At 40.7% G+C, this 27,128-nt stretch overlaps 1 protein-coding gene across 1 annotated transcript in view; it reads left to right on the top strand.

Moving 5' to 3' along the window:
- Positions 1-27,128, top strand: part of LIG1 (DNA ligase 1) — a 381,450-nt gene that overhangs the window by 114,841 nt on the left and 239,481 nt on the right. Inside the window, exons 8-9 of the mRNA XM_063435935.1 lie at positions 1,145-1,243; positions 18,944-19,000. Coding sequence (XP_063292005.1) covers positions 1,145-1,243; positions 18,944-19,000 — 156 coding nt within the window. The remainder of the gene's footprint in view (positions 1-1,144; positions 1,244-18,943; positions 19,001-27,128) is intronic.

Genomic DNA, 27,128 nt, shown 5'->3' with positions numbered 1-27,128 from the left:
AGACCACACCCCTTCTCATTACAGAGATGCACATCACCTAATATGCTTAATTGGTAGTAGGCTTTCGAGCCTATACAGCTTGGAGTAAGACAACATGCATAAAGAGGATGATGTGGTCAAAATACTCATTTGCCTAATAATTCTGCACTCCCTGTACAGTCATTTTTTTCCCCATCTTTTCCTGTCCCATGTTAGCTTTACGGGGAGTGAGGTTGGTTTTGTAGGCTGCCTGTGATACTTTCCCTGACAGCCAAAGTATTTCCTCCGATCTTTTAGTTTTTTTACCTCTGTTTATATCTATATCTTATCAGCATCCGCACACCGTTTGGTAATTACTTTGAGAACCGATATACGTAAGATTTGGTATCAGGAGAGTGAGAGTAAGACCCCTATACCTTGTGTATGCGAACTCTTCAACTCTTTTGTCTTACTTTGCTTATTCTGATTTATCTCATTATATTTTGATGATTAAGAGTATTGAATACTATGAAACGGGACCAGCGTGTTCAACAGATTAAAATTGCCTATATGGAACATGAGACCTGCGAGTGTCTGTATTCAACAATATGTTGTTACAAAAATACATCACTAAATACTTTCCCCTATTGCTTCTTCCCTGTATGTATTTAACCCACAGTAGTCACTGAACTCTTTTTCCAATCCTATTGTTCTTTTGGTAGTTTCCTTAGAAAGATGGAATAAAGCCTATTATGTTTTTACCTTTATTTTACTACGAGATATTATTACCTTTTCAAGGTCAGGGAATTTTCTGGACAGGACATGATTTATTAATTCATTTAGGGTGTGAGTATAGTAATCATATATTTGTCCTTATAGATTCTGTGGTATAATACCAATTGTTTACTGTTCCATATTTTTTCGGTGGTAAGTTTTTCTTTTTATATTTTATATTTAGGTTTTATATTTCTTTGACCTTGCAAAGATCAGGGACGATAAGCAGCATAACTTAAGCGGCATTCCAGTAGGATGAGTTATTAAAAAAGCCTTTTATAAAATATGTTTAAAAGTTTTCATGTTCTTGGATTCTTCCTATGTTATCTGTTGAACTTAATAATAGATATTTTTACTTGAATGTGCTTTAGTATGTTTTTAATGGTGCTCTTCTTTTCTTTTTCATATTTAGCACCTTCTACCCAGAAGTAAATAAAGATCTAGCAGATTATGACCCATGTAAAAGTAATTATCATGTCCTCAATGATGCCTGTTGGACTCATGGGCAAAGGTGGGTATTAATGCTGGTAATGTTTACTTCTGTTTCAAGGTATGTTCTTTGATAACAAAAAATACTTTAACCAAAGTAACACAGACATGTTGTGTATAGATTGCCTTGCAGACCAACGTAAACTTGAAAATTATGTAACTTTATACACTTTTTGTCACTTATTCGTTCAGCCTTCATAAACACCTTTTGTGTCCTTTATCTTGCAATATTTTACACAGTGTCTAAAATGCAAGTAAGAAAGCAAAAAAATGTTTTTGCATATCCGGTAGATGTGATACAAATATATACAAATGGTCAAATATCTTGCTTAACCCCTTCAGGACCGCTGACGGTTCAGGACCGTCAGCGGTAAAACGTGCGTTTGGACCGCTGACGGTCCTGAACCGTCATAACGGTTTTGGGCTACTTACCTGATCGCCGTCGGTCCCACGGCGGCGATCAGCTCTCCTCCCGGTCCAGGGGGACTGCCTGTCTGCCCGGGCAGTCCCCCCTCGGCAGATCAGGACCCCACGGCCATGTGATCACTCGATCACATGACCGCAATAGGGGTCTTTGTATCTGCCTGCAGGGGGACTGTCTGTGCTGACAGGCAGTCTCCCTGCAAGTGAAAAATCAGAAATAAAGTTAAAAAAAAAAAACAATCAGTGTAAAAAAAATTATAATATGTGTATATATATATGATATATATACATGTATTATATCTATATATATAATATATGTATATGTATCATATATATAATGTCACACTAAGTGTATTTTTATATTTATATATACGTATATTAATATAAAAATACACTTATATTTAAATTACACACGAATATATACAATATATATAATAACTATATATATATGGTATATATATATTATTATAAAATACAAATAATATGTTAATAAAAATAAATAACAAAAAATAAAAATAATTTTTAATAATTAAAAAAAAATTATATATATATATTCAATTTTATTCTAACAGTATTTTGATATTGATATATATATATTTATATCAAAATACACTTAGAATGTAATGATATATATATCTATGTATAAATAAATAAATAAAAATAATACGAAATATACATATGTCCACATACAAAATTACATTAATAATTTCATAAATATACACGTAGACGTCAAATATATAAATATGTATATATATTAAAATTCTACGTGCATATTTATGTAATATTTTTACCTAATTAAGTAATTTTAATGATTGCAATTTGAGGGACCTGCCTGCCAACCCAGGCCAAAAGTCCAGATAATTTAATTTGCTAGCACTGTGCTTAACCCTGTAACTTTCTATGACACCCTAAATCCTGTACATGGGGGTACTGTTTTACTCGGGAGACTTCGCTGAACACAAATATTAGTGTTTCAAAACAGTAAAACATATCACAGCGATGATATTGTCAGTGAAAGTGAAGTTTTTTGCATTTTTCACACACAAACAGCTCTTTCACTGAGGATATTATTGCTGTGATATATTTTACTGTTCTGATACACTAATATTTGTGTTCAGCGAAGTCTCCTGAGTATAACAGTACCCCACATGTAGAGGTTTTATAGTGTTTGTGAAAGTTACAGGGTCAAATATAAGGCTTGATTTTTTTTATTGAAATTTGTCAGATTGGTTAGGTTGCCTTTGACAGCGTATGGTAGCCAAGGAATGAGAATTAGCCCCATGATGGCATACCATTTACAAAAGAAGACAACCCAAGGTATTGCAAATGGGGTATGTTCAGCCTTTTTTAGTAGCCACTTAGTCACAAACACCGGCCAAAGTTAGCGGTTTTTGCATTTTTAACACACAAACAAATATAAATGCTAACTTTGGCCAGTGTTTGTGACTAGGTGGCTACTAAAAAAGACTGGACATACCCCATTTTAAATACCCTGGGTTGTCTACTTTAAAAAATATGTACATGTTAGGTGTGTTTCGGGGATTTATGACAGATAACGGTGTAACAATGTCACTATTGATACATTTAAAATATATATATATTGAAACAGCAATTTCCTACTTGTATTTATAGGCCTATAACTTGCAAAAAAAAGCAATAAAGCATGTAATCACTGGGTGTTTTTAAACTCGGGACAAAATTTTGAATCTATTTAGCATTTTTTTTTTATTAGCTTTTGTAGATAAGTAAAAGATTTTTCAAGTAAAAGTCCAAAAACATGTTTTTTTTTTTATTTTTCACCATATTTCATTATTTTTTTTAAATACAATATATGACATAATATAAATACTGGTATGTAAAGAAAGCCCTTCTTGTCTTGAAAAAAACAATATATAACTTGTATGGGAACCGTAAATGAGAGAGCGGAAAATTACAGCTAAACACAAACACCACAAAAGTGTTAAAACTGCTCTGGTCCTTAACGTACAAACATCGCAAAAACAGGCCGGTCCTGAAGGGGTTAAAGGCATTACTAGTAGTACAGAAAACAAAACAAAGAAAAAAGGGTGCACCTCTTCCATTTTTCTTTCTTTCTGTTTTGTTGTCTATACCTATTCTGAGGGGATCTGAGGGGACCCCACCATCCTTACAGGTGTGCTGCCTATATGTTATAACACTGTTCCTTGTTGATATATCAGCGCTGAGCCTTCTTTGTAATTTGTTTCTATTACTAGTAGTACAACTTGTTGATAATCATATTAGAGTGTAATGACCACAAACATTAAACACTGTTAAAAACTGTTATAACTGCTATAGCGCTATAGCAATAGCAGTTAGTAGTCTGGCATGCTGTTGTAATGCTAACAGTGAAATGGTAGAGTCCATTTACTCCTTCCCCCTCCCTGACTGTAGAAATGATATGACCTATTGCCACTTCCTGTGCTATTTGAAAGCAGGCTGTGGACTGACGTTTTTACCTTACATAGCCTCAAATCATGCCGATCATTTAATTCTCTTATGGCCACTCTCCAACGTGTAAAATTTTCACAATTGCTTTGTTGCCATGTAGCAGTGATCTTTCAACAAACCTATTTGCATTTTCTATTGCAGTACCCCTAAAGTGGGTTAGATAAAATTCGGATTTTTCATATGGATAGTGTCAGTAAGACAGGAGTGTTATGCAGTTGTTCCGTAAGGATGGGCAAGCATGGACTGTAAAGAAATTTTAAATATTAAATATGCACAATCCCTCCTCCCATTTAATATAGCACCAGCAAACCTTCCCCCAGTATCTGCATGTCCCTCATGGAAATGGGATAAGTATTGACTCTTGTTTTTTTGTTTTATGCTTCGTTGTGTTTCCAGGGCTTTCACTGTACTCGTGATTTTGGCTGCTTACATGCATTTTCAGGCTTCTTCCCTTCAGTCTCTTCTGCCTTATCCTTGCCGGGAACAGGAATATGGTGATGGCGTGCTAAAGAAACATGCAAGCTGGGATAGAGTTATGGAACTCACACACGTTCCACTACGAGAGTGCTACTTGGCATGCGAAGGAGCAATTGTTACATTTTTGCTTAGTGCCACACAAAAAAGGCGATTGGAGAAAGTGTTTTTAAAAAAGGCGATTGGAGAAGGGGTTTTTAAATCCCACTACAGCTGATCAGACCACTGGGTGCGTTTTTGCTATGTGCTTCATTAGTGCTCTAAGTTTTGAGGCATTTTTAAGGTCGGATTTCTGTCCTATTACTTTGAAATGTCCCAGTTTTTCAACGTGTGCATTTAGTAAGCTTTAACTTTTCTATTCTCTTTTCCTCTCACGATGTCTAATCCAGTGGAATCTCCTGAAAAATCTTAGAAAGTAAAAGCGGTAGCCAAGACTTGACACCTGTGCTACCTGCAATATTTCAGATGGTTCCAAGGGATACTATGTATCTTTGTTCCAAGGAAACCTCTGGTGCCGCTAAAATAATCAGAAGCATTATCTTTTCTATTGAAGTTCCAGAACAACTCACAAAAGACCTTCCTAGACATAAGAGAAGCAATGTTGCAGGCTGTTTCTACTGTTCCGGAATCTAAGGGGCATTTTCCTAAACTAAGAAAAGGCCCAGAGAATTATGATTCGGGCTTAGAAGATGAACCATTTTTTTCTGCATCTCCTCATATTCAGGTTATTCCTGTAAATTATCAGTTTTACAGGAACAATATGTCCAGAAACTTATAAGAGGTTCATTCTAGTTATGGAGCAAGAAGGAACTACTGACTGGAGCAAGGAATCTATTCTGTTCTGAGTTCTGTACCACAGCATGTCCGCTCCTGGGCTTGCACATCTCCTTGCCATATCTACTGCCTCTCCTGTTTCTCTGCCTTAGAGATATAAAGATTTTCAAGGTGTCTTCAGTGAAAAAAGTGTAGACTAATTACTCCCTAGACACCCGAATGACTGCTCAATGGACTTACTGCCTGGAGTTCTGATTTAATTTGGCTGTATCTGACGCCTCACTAAGGCTGAATTAAAACATCAAGAAAAAAGGAAAAAAGAATAAGCCAAAATCTTCTCAAATAAGTGAGGAGAGGGCTCCCTCGATTATTACCAGTATCTAAAGTAATGGTGTGATCTCTGTGATTGAGAACAATGTAACTTATAAGCAAAATGGCTATATACATAAATTCCTTGGCCTTCCATACAATTGCAACACCACTACCAACACGTGCTAGTATCATAGATACTATTGGCATTATTGCTATTTGTACCACCTGGGTAAATGTTTTGTGATGATTTTTTGCTCTATCTCAGACAAATCTGATTTAGAAATATACACAGAATCTACCTCTTATCTGGCCTATTTTGGCCGATTTTTAATAAAGCCAGTCATGTGCACTCGTTAGTAGACCTGTCACATCAGATATAGGAAAACCCTTATAAGGCTAAGTTGTTTATGTATATGGTTAGTTTGTAAATAATATAAGTTTATGTTGCAATCATATCTTCCTCTTTTTTCCCTATTTTTCTATATTAAAGGAAATGAGGCGTATTACAATTTTCCTCCTTTATACCTCCTTCTTACCAGTCTGTGAAGACCATCCATGCTGAGTTAACACACCCTTTGACTTTGTATTAACTAAGCACAGCACTTAACAGACATCTCTTTCCACATATATTGGTACTATCCTGCAATTACCATCACAACATCAGAAGTAACACATGCTAGTATTATCGATACTATTGGCATGATTACTTTGCATATTAATTTGATACACATACTGTGCTGATCTTTGCTCAAATTTGACTATTATACATACATAATCTACCTTACACTGGACCTACTTTTTACCAATAATTAAGCCAGTCATGTATACTGTGTGGTAGACTTGTCTCATCTAATATAGTTATAGTCATACAAGGCTAAGGAATTTATGTATAAAGCCATCTTGCTTATAAGTTAAGTTTTTGTTAAATTTGTCTCCACCACATCAGATCACATCATTACTTTAGATACTGGTATATATCCAGGAAGCCCTCTCCTCACTTATGTGAGAAGACTTTGGCATATTATTTTTTTCCTTTTTTCTTTTTCATACATTGGGGGTTAAGGCCAGAGACCCCTGGAGTGTCACTGGGGTATCACCTCTGTGACTTTAACACTTAAGATGCACATTGCTGTTACACTGTTGTATGGGTGTAACACAGTTATAGAACCCTTTTCTATGAATTAAAACATCTTGAACAATATATTACAGAGAACAGAGCAAACAGATTTATCAGGCCATCTATGGGTAGGTATCTTATTTGTTGTAAAGAAAGACTGAGGTCTCTGTTTCTGTGTGGATTATCAGGCCTAATGAGTATCACTATAAAATACCGATACCCTTTGTCTTTGATCCCTGAACTCCTGGCAGGCTCAGTCGAGCAAACCTCTTCACCAAGACCTGCGAGGAATCTGCATTTGCTAATGTGATGAGTAGAAGACAGTCTTCAGAACCAGGTACAGACACTTCCAATACCCAACCATGCCTTTTGAGATTTGCAATGCTCCAGCCACTTTCATCCTGGACACTTTCCTTGTTATATATTTATTTCTTCTTCCCTAAAAGAACATATTGACCATGTAAAAAGAGTACTCTTATGACAAGGTGAATAATGCTTATATGCAAATCTTGATAAAATGCACATTTGAGGGGTCTTCTTTGGGATTTCTGGGCTATATCCTAATCTCTGGTCAGATCCAAATGGAACCTCGTAAAATCAACACCATACAACAAAATCAGTTTGTTTGGTCAACTTGTGTTCCATACTGTTGCCTATTGCTCCCTGTTGCCTTTTACACCAGCCAAGAAGAACTATGATGTGGGCAAACAAGTGCTTTTAGCAGTAAAATGTTCATTGGAAGAATGGTGACATCTGCTGGAGGGCACTTTACTGCCCATTACTGTGTATACAGACCATCACAACGTAGAATACCTCCACTTATCCAAACCTCTGTTGTTTTACCACCTACTTACTACATGACTGGCTGTCTACTCTCCACTGCAGGGATCTTGTGTAATTACCAAATACATTACTCTAGCAAATGTTATCTGTTCTTTGCAACCTATGGTTACCGTCCCGCTGGACTCCCAGATTTTCAATGCCCTACGACTGTACCTGATGTAGCCCAAAGATCAAACAAGCTCAGAGAACGACGCAGGTTATAGCTAACCCTCGTAGCTGCACAACAGCTCATTAAGGGAAATGCTGACACCAAGAGATATCCAGCTAGTACTTATGAGCCAGGAGACACGGTATGACTGTCTACACAGAATATGCGTTTGTCCTGTCCCTCAAAGAAACTTGGGCCCTTCAAAATAACCAATGTTGGCAATCCTCTCGCAGTACGTTTGGAACTCTAAGCCTTATATCGGGTCCACCCAGTGTTTCAGGTCTCCCTGCTCAAGCTCTGGAGCGCTAAGCATTTTTCGCATCATAATATTGTTCCTCCTGTTCCTCCTTCACCAATTGTCAGTGGGTCTGAGGGGTACGAAGTTCAAGAGATCCTTGACTCCAGCAGGCATCATCTTGAATGTTTAATTAATGGAAAGATTATGGCCCTGATGAGTGAAATTTGAGAGCTGACTGGGTATGCTGCCAAGATTAAAGCCCCCCATCATGAACATCTTGGTCGGCCAACCCAAGTACGTGCCCTGAGGTCGCACCTTTGGAAGGTGCTCTGTCAGCTCTTCTGCAGGATCCACTTGCAGGGGGTGGGGGCTGGTCATGTGAAATTACATTGAAACAGTTACTTTCAGCATGATAGAGCACAGATAGCTAATACTTTGGAAGAAGTCTAAACTTATCCCAAAATTTCCTTTTTTTTTTTTATTGGTGATTAACATAGACTTTCTAAACGGGTGGTCTTCCTGCCAGATGACAAAAGAAAGAAAATAAAGAAGTCAGTTTATTCTCCACGAAAAGTGTGCATCATCCGATAAGCTATTACTCTCTTAGGCCTTTTGAATGCAACCATTTTAGCAATGTAGTGGGCAAAGTTGAAGAAATGTGGGTCCATCTCCAGAACAGATTATCTGTAAGTGCTGGATGCACTCTGTTATATTGTCTACTGTCTGGCCTACTAGTTTTCTCCTGTCTCTTTAATTCAGAGGATTCTAATGAATTTGAGACTGGATCATGCTTCTATCATTTTGGCCAAGAAGGTCTTGGTTTATGGATTTGCTGACCCTGTCACAAGAAAGATATTGGATTCTTCCTCAATCGGGAGGTCTTATGGAACTGGAGGCTTGGCTGTCCAAAAGATAGGACGTGTGGAGCATGAGCTCCTTACTTTTTGTCCAGTTTCAGGGTCCTTCACTTGGACAGGGGGTACATCCAGCCTGTACAGGACCGTAAAAACCTGGGCGAATCCACACATTCCTTAATCGTGCATTACTTGCACCGGGAGCCTGAGCAGTCCAGTTGTGGCCTTCTGTGGACGGGGTTGAGGAGAGATTCCTTTGTAACCCAACACGGTGTCGCTAAGTCACTTTTATATTATTTAGGTACTTGCAAGAGTCATAAAATAAACACTGCAGTTCTTCAAAGGACCAAGTGCCGCAGCCCTTTTTCCACCTAATAACTGCTAAAGGGGTATAGTAATTCGGTCAGAACAACAATAGCCATTGGAATGACAACCGGGAGAGTTGAGTCAGACTTGCACACTCAGATCAGTGGCTACAGCAGCCTTTGGATGTGAGCTCAGGGACAGAGGTGACACACTTGCAGAATGTGGAGTCTTTTTTTTTTTTTTTGATCCATCCCAATATGGTACAAAATGAAAATAAATAAAGCTGAAATCTGCTGTTCTTCACAGGGTGAAGCTCTGTTACACTCTCCTATTCCCACATAATAACCCCTAAAGGGACGGGACAGAATATTTTACGTTTGAATTAACTTGTGGATGGGCATGACAGCAGTTGTTGTGCATCCAGCCTAAGCCATGGCCACACCTGACTATTGTTACAGTAAGTAAGAGCTTCTGTAGTAGGAGACAAAGTAGGTTCTGAAAGGAATGCTTCAACCATTTCAGAGGCACTACTCTGAAATAATGACATGGTTCAACCAACCAGGACCCTGGTGACAAATGAATTGGAAAGCATGGATTTGAGAAAACAAAACCTTGAGAATGAGGGAAAGGTTTGAGTATTCCTTTTTTAAGCACATTTGGACTGACTAGTTATTGTCCAATGAAGAAAAGAGAATACTGTACTGGTTGGGATGGAAGCAGGGAAAAAGTAGTGGGGATATTGGCAGATAATTTGGACTGGGATTTTTTCAATACGAAGTTTTTAGAAAATGGTAAAAGGTAGGTATTTACTATTCTAGTTGGTTGCTTATTCGTGTGGTAGGTGACGAGGAGTAAAACGTAATGAAACAAAGGTGAATTGGCATGTGGGGATCGAGTAAGGGACATGAAATTTAGGCAGTGGAGAGGATGGGTAAGAATAAAGTGGGTGTTGTATGAAAAGAGGTAGACAGGAGTAAAGTTATGGAGGGATTTCTACACAATTGAAAATTCCAATGGTGTATTGGAAGCCAGTTCAGTTTTTACATGATTGATTGGGTATGTGTTATGTTATTGTGTAATTGTTCTGTATTGATGGCGATTTAGAATGGAATTGCAGTAATGTAGTCTAGTAAGATGAGAAAGCAAATTAGTAGTTTTGCACACAAGGTGACTAGCGGATAGATTTTCAAGTGACAGGCAGATTTAACAGTGTAAGTCTTTGTTTAAGATGACCCCAATATTGTGATCGGTGATAAAGAGGGAGATGGTGAGATAAAATTGTAGGGGGTCAAAGGCGTCGTGATGGAGATGATGCAGGGAAGAAGTATTCTACATTTTTGGTTGGATTAGTTAGTTTTTTTTTGATGTGAGGATATTGACTTTTAAATATACAGAAGGCTAAAAGACATGAGAAATTAGAGATTAATTGTAAAGGAGAAGAAGAAATTATGTTGTATGATTAGAGAGGAATTTCCCAGACAATACTCATATCTGTAATATAGAAAGTATATCCCCACTAAGTGAGCGAATGCTTAGCTGAATACTTAGCTGAATCCATAAGTAATGTGATTATGCACTTCCTCAGTCACTGAGCTTCTTGATACACCAATTACAATAGAGGATATATTATCTGCCGCTTTAAAATCAATGAAATCAGGGAAAGCACCGGGGCCAGATTGTTTTAGCCTGTTATAAGAATTTTTTTATGATTTTGATACCATGGCTAGTTGACTCTCTTAACTCCATTCCAAAGGGGGTAGGGGGAGGAGCTCCATGCAGTCTATGTCTGCATAGAAACATAGAATGTGACGGCAGATAAGAACCATTCGGCCCATCTAGTCTGCCCAATTTTCTAAATACTTTCATTAGTCTCTGGCCTTATCTTATAGTTAGGATAGCCTTATGCCTATCCCACGCATGCTTAAACTCCTTTACTGTGTTAACCTCTACCACTTCAGCTGGAAGGCTATTCCATGCATCCATTACCCTCTCAGTAAAGTAATACTTCCTGATATTATTTTTAAACCTTTGTCCCTCTAATTTAAGACTGTCCTCTTGTTGTGGTAGTTTTTCTTCTTTTAAATATAGTCTCCTCCTTTACTGTTGATTCCCTTTATGTATTTTAATGTTTCTATCATATCCCCCCTGTCTCGTCTTTCCTCCAAGATATACATGTTAAGATCCTTTAACCTTTCCTGGTAAGTTTTATCCTGCAATCCATGAACCAGTTTAGTAGCCCTTCTCTGAACTCTCTCTAAGGTTTCAATATCCTTCTGAAGATACGGTCTCCAGTACTGCGTACAATACTCCAAGTGAGGTCTCACCAGTGTTTTGTACAATGGCATGAGCACTTCCCTCTTTCTACTGCTAATACCTCTCCCTATACAACCAAGCATTCTGCTAGTATTTCCTGCTGCTCTATTACATTGTCTGCCTACCCTTAGGTCATCAGAAATAATCACCCCTAAATCCCTTTCCTCAGATGTTGAGGTTAGGACTCTATCAAATACTCTGTACTCTGCCCTTGTGTTTTTACGTCCAAGATGCATTATCTTGCACTTATCCACATTAAATGTCAGTTGCCACAACTCTGACCTTTTTTCTAGTTTACCTAAATCATTAGCCATTTGGCTTATCCCTTCTGGAACATCAACCCTGTTACATATCTTAGTATCATCACCAAAAAAGACATACCTTACCATCAAGACCTTCTGCAATATCACTAATAAAAATATTAAAGAGAATATTTAATATAATAAGAGATCCCTGAGGTACCCCACTGGTTACAAGCCCAAGCTTCAAATATACTCCATTGACTACAACCCTCTGTTGCCTGTCACTCAGCCACTGCCTCACCCATTCAACAATATTGGAATCCAAACTTAAAGATTGCAGTTTATTGATAAGCCTTCTATGTGCAACAGTGTCAAAAGCCTTACTGAAATCTAGGTAAGCAATGTCTACTGCACCACCCTGATCTATCATTTTAGTTACCCAATCAAAAAAATCTATAAGATTAGTTTGGCATGATCTCCCTGAAGTAAACCCATGTTGTCTTTGATCTTGAAATCCATGTGTTTTTAGATGTTCAACAATCCTATCCTTTAGCATGGTTTACATCACTTTCCCCACTACTGATGTAAGGCTTACTGGCCTATAGTTGCCCAACTCCTCCCTATTACCTTTCTTGTGAATGGGCACAACATTCGCCAACTTCCAATCTTCTGGGAGTACTCCTGTTATCAATGATTGGTTGAATAAATCTGTTAATGGTTTTGCTAGTACACCACTAAGCTCTTTTAATAGCTTTGGGTGTATTCCATCAGGTCCCATTGACTTATTTGTCTTTACTTTTGACAGTTGAAATAGAACCTCTTCCTCTGTAAACTCACGTGTAATAAATGACTCATTTATCCTTTTTCTTAACTGAGGTCCCTCTCCTTCATTTTCATCTGTAAATACCGAACAAAAATATGCATTGAGGCAGTCAGCTAGACCTTTATCCTCTTCTACATACCTTCCTTCTTTTGTTTTTAATCTAACTAATCCTTGTTTAACTTTTCTTTTCTCATTTATGTATCTAAAAAAAGTTTTGTCCCCCTTTTTTACTGACTGTGCTATTTTCTCTTGTGTGTGATTTGGAAGCTCTTATAACCTGCTTAGCCTCTTTCTGCCTAATCTTATAGATCATTCTGTCTTCCTCACTCTGGGTTTTTTTATAATTACTAAATGCTAACTTTTTGTTTTTTACTATTTTGGCCACATCTGCGGAGTACCACAGTGGTGTTTCTTGAATTTTTTTGCTTTTATTGACAAGCCTAATGCAATTTTCTGTTGCCTTCCGTAGTGCAACTTTTAAATAATCCCATTTCTCTTGTACAACATTTAAATTGCTCCAGTCTGATAATGACTCCTTTACACATATTCTAATTTTAGAAAAGTCTGTTTTTCTAAAGTCTAAAACTTTTGTTTTTGTGTGGTGTGACTCATTCACTGTTCTTATATATATATAAACCACACTGATTGATGATCACTGGATCCTAAACTTTCACCTACAGTAATATCGGATACCAAATCTCCATTTGTTAGCACTAAATCTAGTATGGCCTCTTTACGAGTTGACTCCTCAACTACTTGTTTTAGAGACAATCCCAGTAGGGAGTTTAGAATATGTGTGCTCCTGGCACAAGCAGCTATTTTTGTTTTCCAATTCACATCAGGAAGATTAAAGTCGCCCATGATGATAACTTCCCCCTTCATTATCATTTTAGCTATTTCCTCAACTAGTAGATTATCTAACTCTTCAATTTGTCCTGGGGGCCTATAAATCACACCTACACGAATTACTGTGTGATTGCCAAATTCTAACGTAACCCAAACGGACTCTATGTTCACCTCACTAACTTTTATTAGGCTACCTTTCACATACAGGGCCACCCCTCCCCCTTTCATGCCTTCCCTGTCTTTTCTATATAAAGAGTACCCTGGTATTGCTATGTCCCAGTCATTTTTTTCATTATACCATGTCTCAGTAACGGCGACTAAATCTACACTATTAGTTGCCATTATTGCCACAAGTTCATGGATCTTATTCCCTAAACTGCAAGCATTTGTAGACATGACTCTAAGCTTATCATTTTTTAACACACTTGCTACAGGCACCTTCTATCCTTGTTTTGGGGGACAATTGGATTGATGTTTTATCACCCTTTTGCCCCCCCACCTAGTTTAAATGCATCCTAGAAAAACCTCTGAACTGCTCACTGAGAACATTTGTTCCCTTTTGAGAAAGATGCAAACCATCTTTTTTGTACAGTTTATTTCCATTCCAAACAGAGCTACCATGAGAAATAAAGCCAAATCTTTGCTCCCGACACCATTCACCAAGCCACAAGTTAAAGGCCCTAATACGCATCCGCCTATCGTTCTGAGTGTTATGCACAGGCAGAACTTCAGAGAATGACAGTGTGGAAGCATCCTGCCGTATTTCATTGGCAAAAACACTAAAAACTTCCTTAACCTCTGAAACCTCATTGCAAGCCAAGTCATTTGTCCCTAGATGGACAAGTACATCCAATTCCCCTTCCTGCTTTGCTCGCTTAACAATGTTACAGATATGTCTCCTGTCTCTGTGAGCAGTAGCTCCGGAAGGACACCTCACAAGACCACCATTGTCCATCTCCACACCTCTTATTATGGAATCCCCCAACAACAACTGCTTTCTATTGGGCCTCACCTTTCTATTAGGTCTCCAAGCCTCTCTCCACAACACCACTAGCCTCAGTGCCTCTCTCCACAACACCACTAGCCTCAGTGCCTCTCTCCACAACACCACTAGCCTCAGTGCCTCTCTCCACAACACCACTAGCCTCAGTGCCTCTCTCCACAACACCACTAGCCTCAGTGCCTCTCTCCACAACACCACTAGCCTCAGTGCCTCTCTCCACAACACCACTAGCCTCAGTGCCTCTCTCCACAACACCACTAGCCTCAGTGCCTCTCTCCACAACACCACTAGCCTCAGTGCCTCTCTCCACAACACCACTAGCCTCAGTGCCTCTCTCCACAACACCACTAGCCTCAGTGCCTCTCTCCACAACACCACTAGCCTCAGTGCCTCTCTCCACAACACCACTAGCCTCAGTGCCTCTCTCCACAACACCACTAGCCTCAGTGCCTCTCTCCACAACACCACTAGCCTCAGTGCCTCTCTCCACAACACCACTAGCCTCAGTGCCTCTCTCCACAACACCACTAGCCTCAGTGCCTCTCTCCACAACACCACTAGCCTCAGTGCCTCTCTCCACAACACCACTAGCCTCAGTGCCTCTCTCCACAACACCACTAGCCTCAGTGCCTCTCTCCACAACACCACTAGCCTCAGTGCCTCTCTCCACAACACCACTAGCCTCAGTGCCTCTCTCCACAACACCACTAGCCTCAGTGCCTCTCTCCACAACACCACTAGCCTCAGTGCCTCTCTCCACAACACCACTAGCCTCAGTTCCTCTCTCCACAACACCACTAGCCTCAGTGCCTCTCTCCACAACACCACTAGCCTCAGTTCCTCTCTCCACAACACCACTAGCCTCAGTTCCTCTCTCCACAACACCACTAGCCTCAGTTCCTCTCTCCACAACACCACTAGCCTCAGTTCCTCTCTCCACAACACCACTAGCCTCAGTTCCTCTCTCCACAACACCACTAGCCTCAGTTCCTCTCTCCACAACACCACTAGCCTCAGTTCCTCTCTCCACAACACCACTAGCCTCAGTGCCTCTCTCCACAACACCACTAGCCTCAGTGCCTCTCTCCACAACACCACTAGCCTCAGTGCCTTTCTCCACAACACCACTAGCCTCAGTGCCTCTCTCCACAACATCACTAGCCTCAGTGCCTCTCTCCACAACACCACTAGCCTCAGTGCCTCTCTCCACAACACCACTAGCCTCAGTGCCTCTCTCCACAACACCACTAGCCTCAGTGCCTCTCTCCACAACACCACTAGCCTCAGTGCCTCTCTCCACAACACCACTAGCCTACGTTCCTCTCTCCACAACACCACTAGCCTACGTTCCTCTCTCCACAACACCACTAGCCTACGTTCCTCTCTCCACAACACCACTAGCCTACGTTCCTCTCTCCACAACACCACTAGCCTACGTTCCTCTCTCCACAACACCACTAGCCTACGTTCCTCTCTCCACAACACCACTAGCCTACGTTCCTCTCTCCACAACACCACTAGCCTCAGTTCCTCTCTCCACAACACCACTAGCCTCATTTCCTCTCTCCACAACACCACTAGCCTCAGTTCCTCTCTCCACAACACCACTAGCCTCAGTTCCTCTCTCCACAACACCACTAGCCTCAGTTCCTCTCTCCACAACACCACTAGCCTCAGTTCCTCTCTCCACAACACCACTAGCCTCAGTTCCTCTCTCCACAACACCACTAGCCTCAGTTCCTCTCTCCACAACACCACTAGCCTCAGTTCCTCTCTCCACAACACCACTAGCCTCAGTTCCTCTCTCCACAACACCACTAGCTTCAGTTCCTCTCTCCACAACACCACTAGCCTCAGTTCCTCTCTCCACAACACCACTAGCCTCGGTTCCTCTCTCCACAACACCACTAGCCTCAGTTCCTCTCTCCACAACACCACTAGCCTACGTTCCTCTCTCCACAACACCACTAGCCTACGTTCCTCTCTCCACAACACCACTAGCCTCATTTCCTCTCTCCACAACACCACTAGCCTCAGTTCCTCTCTCCACAACACCACTAGCCTCAGTGCCTCTCTCCACAACACCACTAGCCTCAGTGCCTCTCTCCACAACACCACTAGCCTCAGTTCCTCTCTCCACAACACCACTAGCTTCAGTTCCTCTCTCCACAACACCACTAGCTTCAGTTCCTCTCTCCACAACACCACTAGCCTCAGTTCCTCTCTCCACAACACCACTAGCCTCAGTTCCTCTCTCCACAACACCATTACACTCTGAAAGTGCAGAAAATTAATTATGTCGAGCAACAGACTGTGCAATATGCCTTTTATCCACAACTCTAAGTCTACCAGATCCTACAGTGATCCATCTGCCATTCCTAGTATGTCTCTGCAGCAGTGGCTTGGCAGCAGTTCCAGCCTGAGTTTGTTTACCAGAAAATTTACAAATCTCAGACTTCAAAAATACAATCTCCTGCCGCAAGATAGAGAACTGTCTACAGATTAGACAACAACCAAACCTTCAAAAAGAACGTGAAACAAATGCATAGCAACTATTACACTGAACTAAGTCTGCCATTCCAATGAGGTGAATAATTTAAATCAAACAAATCTTAACTTTTTATTTATCCTCCTGAATACCTCAGATTACCTCCAGGTTATCTCCAGAACATCTCCAACCACACACACTTAGAAGCAGCACTCTCAGAATATCTCCAACCACACACACTTAGAAGCAGCACTCTCAGAATATCTCCAATCACACACTTAGAAGCAGCACTCTCCAGAATATCTCCAACCACACACACTTAGAAGCAACACTCTCAGAATATCTCCAATCACACACTTAGAAGCAGCACTCTCCAGAATATCTCCAACCACACACACTTAGAAGCAACACTTAGATGAAGCAACCAAGCTATATTAGCCAAGCTAATGACAACAACCCTTATATACCCCTAAAATCACCACCCACTAGGAATGTTTAACACCTGGGTAGGCCTCTGCTTATTTGCAAACAATAGCTAATTTAAACAGCAATCAATAGCAAGTAGCTAACTAATCAAATCAAATGCCTTATAATTACCAACAGGAAATCAAACCTTGTGCAATCAGTAACCTTTTCCTACAGATGAATCTTACCTGTAACAGTAAAAAAGAACTCTTAGCACAACTCTTAGACAGTTGAAGCTTCTGTAAAACTCTCCAGAATATCTCCAACCACACACACTTAGAAGCAACACTTAGATGAAGCAACCAAGCTATATTGCATATATTGCATATATTACAATCCTTCCTAAGGAAGGAAAAAATCCAGAAGTATGTAACTATGCAGTAGCTATAGGCCCAAAGCTGTATCCCTGGCACTATAGCTCACTTGACGTGGTTACAAACTAATTCCTCAACAGATACCCTCATCGAGCCTTATTTCCACAACACTGAGTCTGGTATCCGATTTAAAAAAAATACCCAACAGTTGCACCTATACCTAGTCCCCTTTTACCACTTACCTACAATCAAGGTTTTGCGGACAGCATCCCTAAGATAGGGTTGGCTTTCTTAGGGACATGTGAGATCAAATTTATCCAAAGGGTACTGGGCACTTCAGGACTATGGAAACTAAAAGACCTGTTAATTAATCATACACATACATATCTAGAGAAATATTGATATGCTCAAATTAAACATTTTTACAAATCTATACCCAAAAAGCATTTATCGAGTAGAGGTACCGCAATGTTTGCGGACTTGTGTAGCAGGGGGTGAATTAATTACGCATGGTATATCATTAATCTATTATTGCTTTAAATACAAGACAAAACTAGTCGTGTAGTTTTAAGAGGAGATGGGAGGAAGCTCTGGGGAACTCATTCTCATATGAACAGTGGTTAAAGATTTTGACACTTAATGACTATAGCATAGTAAGCACTACATCTCAAGAAACAAATTACAAAATAGTTTCATTTTGCATTGCTAGTTTACATAAAAATTTCCCACACAATCACCAATATGTTGGTGTTTTTAATAAACGCACTGGAACATATTTGCTTATATTTTAGTTTTGCCGTGCCATAACAGCGTACTCGGAGGGTGTATGGGCGACTATGGAAATAGTTTTTGGTGAAGCTCCACCATTCAGATCAAAGCATGTTCTCCTAAATCATATAGGTTTATAAATGGCTCAGTATTAAAAAAAATAAAAAAATAAATTTTTTTTTAGAGATGTCTAAGAGAGTAGAGGGATGAAGCGCCAACATTGTTCAAAAGAGCGCAAGATAAAATCTTGTAGGCTTTTTTGCGGACGTTGCGGACGTCTAGGCTGGATGGAGTGGAACAAAATCTTTTCCGCTGAAACTGTATCATAGATTTGATTCATGAATGGAAATGTGATTGTAGTGAATCAAACTTATGTATGTGCACTCCCTCAATGTAAATATATGTATCCAAGCCAACATGAAGGTATGATAATGAATTGTTCAATGCATGTTACTGACCACTGACGTGTGTATATATATATATATATATCCATTTTCCCTAGAGTACCATACCTAGCTGTCGCACGTACCTTTGAACGAATTGAAGAAGAGTCTGCACGGTAAGCATTTAATGTTATTTTGAGATGTGTGTAATAAATATATTTTCTCACCCCTGCTGGGTGGCATATATTCTTTATTCTTGGGTCCTCCACCAGAATCTGAGGGCTCTATTCAGTATCTTAGCTGTTCCTTGAACTGCACTCTTCTGTGATCTTAGATGTTACACCTGGAATCTGTTGAAGTCACAACCCTGAGTGCTCCTTTAACAACTGGGATTACTACTGCCTTCATTCCTCTACTTTTCACTTTTTATTGCTACTTCTTTCTAGCTCCTCTTTCAGTCCTTGGTATTTGTCCACCTTCTCATGTTCCCCTCTCTTTTTCTAAAATACCAATATATTAATATATGTTAGACTAGACTTGTGCACAGCAGGATACCTTGGCTTAGGAAAAATTTTCTAAAACTATGGGTAACCTCTGACTCTTGTTCATGTAAAGGTTCAGCTTTGGTGAAAATTGTCTATGTAAATGATTATGGAAACTTTGTACATGACGAAAAAGACAGGAGATAGTTGGCTACTAGTGTTCTGTAATTTAAAAAAAAAAATACTACAACATTGTCTAGTCTAATGACTAGGCAATATCAGCCAATTTTGCATTGTCACTACAAAGTTGGGAACTGGTCAGAATTATAGTATTATATCTCTAACAAAAATAATAAAGATTTTAGTGAACTGTTAAAATGGATTATAGATTTGCAGTTCCTGGCTTAACACAACTAAGTGTTTAATAGTATTATAAGCTTATATTTTAGCTCTCCTGTTGAGAGCGTCATTGATGGTGTGAGTGGAGTCTACACTTGCTGCAAGACACCTCTCCTGCATACTCTGTTTGGGAAACACATGCAAGTTTCCCATTATTGGCTTAAAGTCCCCAAAACTTTGTTTGGCTTCATGTAAAGTGCAGTGTGTGTGTATGTAAGAGGGGTGCTGTGTGTGAGGGTGTTTTTATCTGCCGTCACATTCTAGGTTTCTAATTTTCTTTAACTCACTGAGGGTTATTTTATATAATATATATATATATATATATATGTGTGTGTGTGTCTGAGGGCGCTCTGTGTGCGTGTGGGGGGGGGGGGGGGGGGCGCGTTCTGTCGGAGGGGGGGGACGTGGTGCCATGCTTCCTTCCCTGGTGGTCCAGTGGTGAGAGTAAGCTCTAGCCTGCAGGCTAGAGTTCACTCTCGCGAGATATGAGTGTTGCCGTGGCAACGCTCAGAATCCCGCGAGGGGACCCGGCAGAGTTCAGCCGGTCCTCTCTACTGCTTCCCTCCCCAGCCGGCGGCCGCATCGCTATGCTTCTGGGCCGGTGAGGGAGATCTTTGATCTCTCCACCGGCCCATGGAGGCACAGAGCAGGGCTGGCGATCGGGTAGCGCTGGCCCTGCAGGGGCTGGCAGGGGAGATCCTGTGATCTCCCCTTCCGGCCACGGCCATCACGGCCCACCGGGCATTTGCCCGGTATGCCCGATGGCCAGTCCGGGCCTGATTCCAGGCTGCTTAACTAATGTGTGCCGTGAGCAAAGCAAAATGTACATTTAAAGGGACAATCTGTTTTCCTGGCACTGGAGGGTCCCTCTCCCTCCCACCCCCCAATCCCCAGTTACTGAAGGGGTGAAAAACAGTCACTTACCTGAGGCAGCGGCGATGTCCCTCGTCGCTGCTTCCTCCTCTGCGCCGCTCCTCCCTGTGATTCCGTCGGCCGGTGGGCGAGACTGATCCCGCCCACTGGCCGAGGAGACCTAATGCGCATGCGCATTAGCACTCCCCATAGGAAAGCATTGAAACATTTTCATTGCTTTCCAATGGGGAAATGAGCGACGCTGGAGGGCCTCACACAGCGTGAGGACGTCCAGCGACGCTCTAGCAAGGAAAATCCTTGCTATAAATCAGGAAGTGACCTCTAGTGGCTGTCTAGTAGACAGCCACTAGAGGTGGAGTTAACCCTGCAAGGTAATTATTGCAGTTTATAAAAAAACTGCAATAATTACACTTGCAGGGTTAGGAGTAGTGGGAGTTGGCACCCAGACCACTCCAATGAGCAGAAGTGGTCTGGGTGCCTGGAGTGTCCCTTTAAAGTAGAAATTCTGCACATAGTTTCCTTGTTGACAAGCTGTCAATTTCCACAACAGTACAAGGATAGAAAATACAAGTGCTGTAATAACATAAAAGGTTTTACTCAATTATATGGAAAACGTAGTATCATTAAAGAGAAAATATAATCCATAAATTCAACAGTGAACAAATGGACACACAGAAAACATAGAATGTGATCACAGATAAACATTCGGCCTATCTAGTCTACCTAATTTTCTAAATACTTTTATTGGTCCCTGGCCTTATCTTATATCTCTATAGCCGTATGCCTATCCCATGCATGCTTAAACTCCCTCACTAAGTTAACCTCTACCACGTCAGCTTGAAGGCTATTCCATGTATCTACTACCCTCTCAGTAAAGTAAAACTAACTGATATTTTTACACCTTTGCCCCTCTAATTTAAGACTATCTTCTTGTTGTGATAGTTTTTCTTCTTTTAAAAGACTTATCATACATTAAATCTATTTTACTAAATATGGCACATCGAAATCAGAGTTTAGAACAAGTTTACAACTAGTTCTCACAGAAGGTAGATCCACTTAACTTCTTAATAATCAAATATATCCAGTTTCCACCCCTTACAGATAAAAAAAAAATTTTTTTTAATCAGTTTCACTCCATTACAAGAAAGAAAGTGTCTAGATGCCAGTCTTTTTGGTCTCAGTCTGAATATCTCTCAGGTATTATCTAATTATTGATTTAAAGGACCTTACTGTCTTCCCCACACACTGGGCGCCATATTTCATGCCATGTCAAGAGGTAAACCATGTGTGTAAAGCTACAATTAATACATTAATCTCATAGCTCTTGCCATGACAATCATTTTAGAAACTTCCACATGATGGCAAGACAAACACTGTCAACCTCCCCACAAACACAAATTAAGTCCCTTGTCACAAAATCTGTATATCTAAAATAATTTATTAACATTGACAAAAATGTCAAAATAATTTCATGTTTTCAAACTGTGATCTATGTGTTCTTAGAAAAGATGGCAAAGTATTTTGAAATTCACGTATTTTTCTATACGCTATACCAATGCAAGATGCTATCCCTATCTTTGTTCATGGCTCTCAAAAGGGCTTGAGAAAACAAAAGGGATAATGCCTTTCCAGGCTAACCAGAAGATACAAGGGCTTGGCATGGATGGCCACTCAGGGAGGCCCAACTCCAAGGACCTTTATTAATGCAAATAGTCTGTGCAATCATATACACTGCCCGGTGTTTCGTGGATGAGGGGGACTTCTTTACACCTATTATGGCAGTGTCCATTTGCACAGGCTTTGCTAGGAGCCCTGGAAAGGGAACTTAGAAACTCTTTCTATCTGCATTATCTGTCGCATCACTGTGTCTTGTATGGAGTATACCCACATAGTGGACACCATTGAGGAAGTGTGGTGCCAAGTGTGCTGTGAAGGATGCTTTATGGTATCATATTCATTAGGTATTTGCGTTGATCGCACGCTTGTTGGTGTCTTGACAGCCATGGACTACATCAGTTTAAGTTAATGAGTACTCCTCCTCCACCCGAGCCTTTTATGACAACTAGTATTTACATAGCACCTTTCTCCCAGTGAGACGCAAAGTGTTTGGGTTATGATCCTGTTGGTTCTTGGTTATGTAGACGCATACTTGTGCATGCTTCAAATGTCAACATCATGTGGGGGAGGACATTACAATAGTAGATGACTCTGTGGTCCGATGTCAGGTGACGGAGATGAAGTGGTGTTTGTCTCTGGCCATCCCACAGATTCTGGAGGATCTTTTGTTAATGTTACTAGGCGCACCCATCTGATCTGTGTATGTTCTTGGTGTGGAGGGAGACGCTGTTGAGTTGGGGAAGTGGGAAGGTGAGGAATTTGCTGCATATGGATTAGTTTCTGTTTTCATTGCATGTGCATTGCTGATGGGTCTTTCATTATGAGATCTAGGAAAGGTTTCTTCAGGTCTCTACTCATAAGCCTAACAGAATTGTGATCTCATTAATTATATCTGAGTTTCCATGGTGATGTGATTCTCTCGTGTGCACAATATGTAGTTTTGCATACTCATTCAGTGGTTGGGAGGGTACAGTTAAGTTTATCAACCCTAGGCACACCTAACTGACTTGTGACTTGTACAGCCTTCCTAAACAATTCCTGTAAAGTGTCATCTAATGTTTATACTTCCTTTAGTGCACATTCGGTTTAATTTAGAATTTCCTTTCTCTTGCTCTGTTAATAGTATGTGTTACCCTGCAGGGGCCTACTGTATGTAATTTAAGTTTGATACCGGAGAAACTGACGGAAGCCAAGCACAGAGAGATGGACACAGGTTTCTTCAGGAAGGAAGAGATTCTTTATTCGGTTCACCGTTCGGGACTCAGAGGGACTAATGTCACCAAAATACAGCAAGTTCTGAGCCCCGGACAATAGTGCAGGCTCCTTATATAGGCACATAACTCCTCCCATATTAAGCTCCACCCGCACATTCTCTTGACCAATCAATACAAATAAGAATTAACTTCCTGCTTGACCGCATGGCTTGTCCAGCACAATGGAGGAGGGGAATACTACATCCGGTATTCTTGCACATGCTCCGTACACTACTGATCGTATCTTGCCTACTAAATTTATTTTTACAGAGATTCCACCACATTCCCCCCTTTGATGCCTCTGATATTTCACAATTACTTGAGGCATCACTTAACCTTGGTTTGCATACACCTCAGGTTACCATGAACCAGACCAGACTTTTCCATGATGTGAATCCCTCAACACTCCTCTTCCTGCATTGGTTCTCCCTTATTTAGAGCCTCATATTTATATATGGCCATTATCTGTGCTGCAGCCTTCCTTTCTGCTATATTTTCTATCAGGCTCTGCACAGACCTAACTACTAAGGGAATAAGACATGGCAGGAGCAGACACAACATTAAAATCAGTATAACTCCGCCTACCAATGCCTTAAGCCCTCCAAACTGCTCATACCAGTTACCAAACCAACTACTTGGATTATACCCTTTCCATACCTGAGTAGGCACATGCGCTAGTTTAACCATATGGCTAGTAAGCTCAGCTATTGCTTGCCCTTCGTCATCTATTTGAAGACAGCAATTGCTCAGGTTAAACTTCCCACATACACCTCTCTCTACTGCCAATAGGTAATCCAAGGCTAATCTATTTTGGTACACTGCTGTCCTCATCCTGGTATTATGCTTCGCTAGAAGATTGAGCGCTTGTGAGGTCTCATTAGTAATTATCTCAACCACCGCCTGTAACCTTATAATGCGGTTGAGCACATAAATTGGGGATCTATATCCGAAAGTACCATCCTCTGCCCACGTGGCTGGCCCATAATAATCTATAATACGCTGGGGAGGCCATTCATCATCTTCCCAGGCGCCTATCTCTATGGGTCCCCTTTTCTTCCTATGATTCACATCATACACTTTAACACCCAAAGTCTCACCTGTTTCAATAGGTAACAAGAAGAAGGATGGTTTGAGCATACCCAACACACATGCCCCTTCTCAGTCCTGTGGCAACTCCGAATAGGCCTTCTTACCACAGATCCAGTACAAATTTGCTGGGGCTTTCCAACTAGATGTGATAGATAAATCAAACCATACGTCCTTTAAATTGGCATATCTTGCAAACGGGTTAGATGGTTCTGAGACATTTGAAGCCGACCACCAAGTTGTATTCTTTGTATCATCATCATAAGCTTTTTGCCCTAGACAAGTTAATTCTCCTACAGAAGTATTAAACATCATTCCTTTCCTTGCTATGCAAACATAACCTATGATGGAGGTTTTCAATCTCCACTCAGATTTACCTCTAACACTCATCTGATAATCGGCTTGTGAAGATATTAATTGTTCAACTGCCTCAGAACCGGACATTACCTCCTTTGCTTCCCAAGGCCATTGGTCTCCCATGTTAGTACCTCCACACACATAGCAGTTGGTTACATTAAGACTACCAGCAATACTCTCAGCTAAATCTATGAACAGGTTTTTAGCGTTATGGGGGATCTTATTATCTATACTCATCTCTTCATAAAAGGAATGGAATACCTGATGAGTTTGGGAGGTTACAGTATTGGTCTCTATCCCTATAAACAATACTGTCCCAGGGTCTAAACCCGTCCCGTATATTTGAAACCCAAATAAGTTACCATATCTGTCTAAGAATTGGTCAGAATTGTTTATAATAATATGGACTGGATTGCATTCCATAGACTTACAGTATGGATTGGTAGGCAACTTAGTAACAATCATATCCTTGTCTGCTGTCTGTCCCCAAGTTGCCCACCCCACACAAGACCAATATGGGCAAAAGTTATAATCCCTATTTGGGCATCTAGGACTCACATACTTATTTTTACTACTGGGACATATGTATTTATCATTAGACCCATACGTTCTCTCCCATCTAAGATCTCCACATACATTCCACGGCTTTCTACCACTTGATATCGCTTTACATGCATCAAATAGCAGAACACCCGAAGAATGTGCGGATTCTAACACTGTTTTATTTATTAGGGTCCCCTGAGGATCTCCATTCCTGAGAGTCAACCAAATTGTACGGGGTTGATACTCTGGATTGAAGCACTTAGGTTCTCCTACTCCTAAATGACATACACTATACTCTACATTTAATTATCTACACCTAGACACATCACCTTTACACTCATATTGCGAATGCCAAATTAGGGTCTGGGAAATATGATTACCTGTCCTTGTAGTCTTAATGCATACCTCACAGCTAGGAGTGTCGGTACCTCTACCTTCCTGAATATAAAAAGACATGTAAATAAACAATATCATTAGCACATCTTTCGTCGGCTGCATCCTCAATCTTCATCCGTGCGATGGCACCTCAGCTTCCAGGATGTAAGGGCTGCAGGGAATGGAGTTCTGCTCGTCTTCACAGGGGTCCCTTCGAGACTTTCCTGGCTTTTTATATTACACGTTGGTGAGCGGACAGGCTTTATTATGGCCGTCTAAACACTCACTTACCAATCTCTGAAACAATAAAATTTGTAATCCACAAGTTTCCTCGTCACTCCGACTGAGTCGTGCGCTTTAACCGGATCTTGCAGGGATTCTCTGGATCTGATGTAACTTGCCAAGAATCCACTGCTGCTGGTTTAACCCTGGAGTGATGAATCCACGGAGTCACTTCGGCCACCTTTATCGCTGTAGGGGTAGACAAAAGAACAACATAAGGACCTCTCCACTTGGGCCCTAACGGTACATTATTCCACTCTTTAATCCACACTTGATCTCCTGGGTGGTAACTATGAACAGGGGGATAAATATTCACAGGTAATCTATCTTGTACCCATTTCTGTACCTCCTCCATAGTCTTACCCAACTCTACAACCTGCTGCCGGGTAATTCCTTCTCCCAACTGACTTAAATCCCCCCTTAAGTTACCAAGTACGGGAGGTGGACGCCCATACATGATTTCAAAAGGGGAGAGACCCATCCTTCTGGTAGGTGTACTGCGAATTCACAACAGAGCTATGGGCAAAAGTACATTCCACTTAACCCCTTAAGGACCAAACTTCTGGAATAAAAGGGAATCATGACATGTCACACATGTCATGTGTCCTTAAGGGGTTAAGCTGAGTTTCCTGACACATCTTTGCCAACTGGTTCTTAATAGTTCTGTTCATTCTCTCTACTTTACCAGAACTCTGAGGTCTATATGCCGTATGAAGTCTCCACTTTATACCAAGCATATGAGTCAGTTGTTGTAGACACTGATGAACAAAAGCTGGACCATTGTCCGATCCTATAGAGCAGGGTAGTCCATATCGGGGTATTATTTCTCGTAGCAGGAATCTCACAACTTCTCCTGCTTTCTCTGTACGAGTAGGACATGCTTCTACCCAGCCTGAATAGGTGCACACAACTACTAGTAGGTAGCGATGTCCACCAGATTTAGGCATAACTGTATAGTCAATTTGTAAATCGGACATTGGGAGTCCCCCCATATACTGAACTCCTGGTGGCTTTATTGGTCCTTGCCTTGCATTATT

The sequence above is a fragment of the Pelobates fuscus genome, chromosome 11, assembly GCF_036172605.1.
Source record: "Pelobates fuscus isolate aPelFus1 chromosome 11, aPelFus1.pri, whole genome shotgun sequence".
NCBI classification, from domain to species: domain Eukaryota; kingdom Metazoa; phylum Chordata; class Amphibia; order Anura; family Pelobatidae; genus Pelobates; species Pelobates fuscus.
This window is presented reverse-complemented; position numbering and strand designations above follow the sequence as displayed.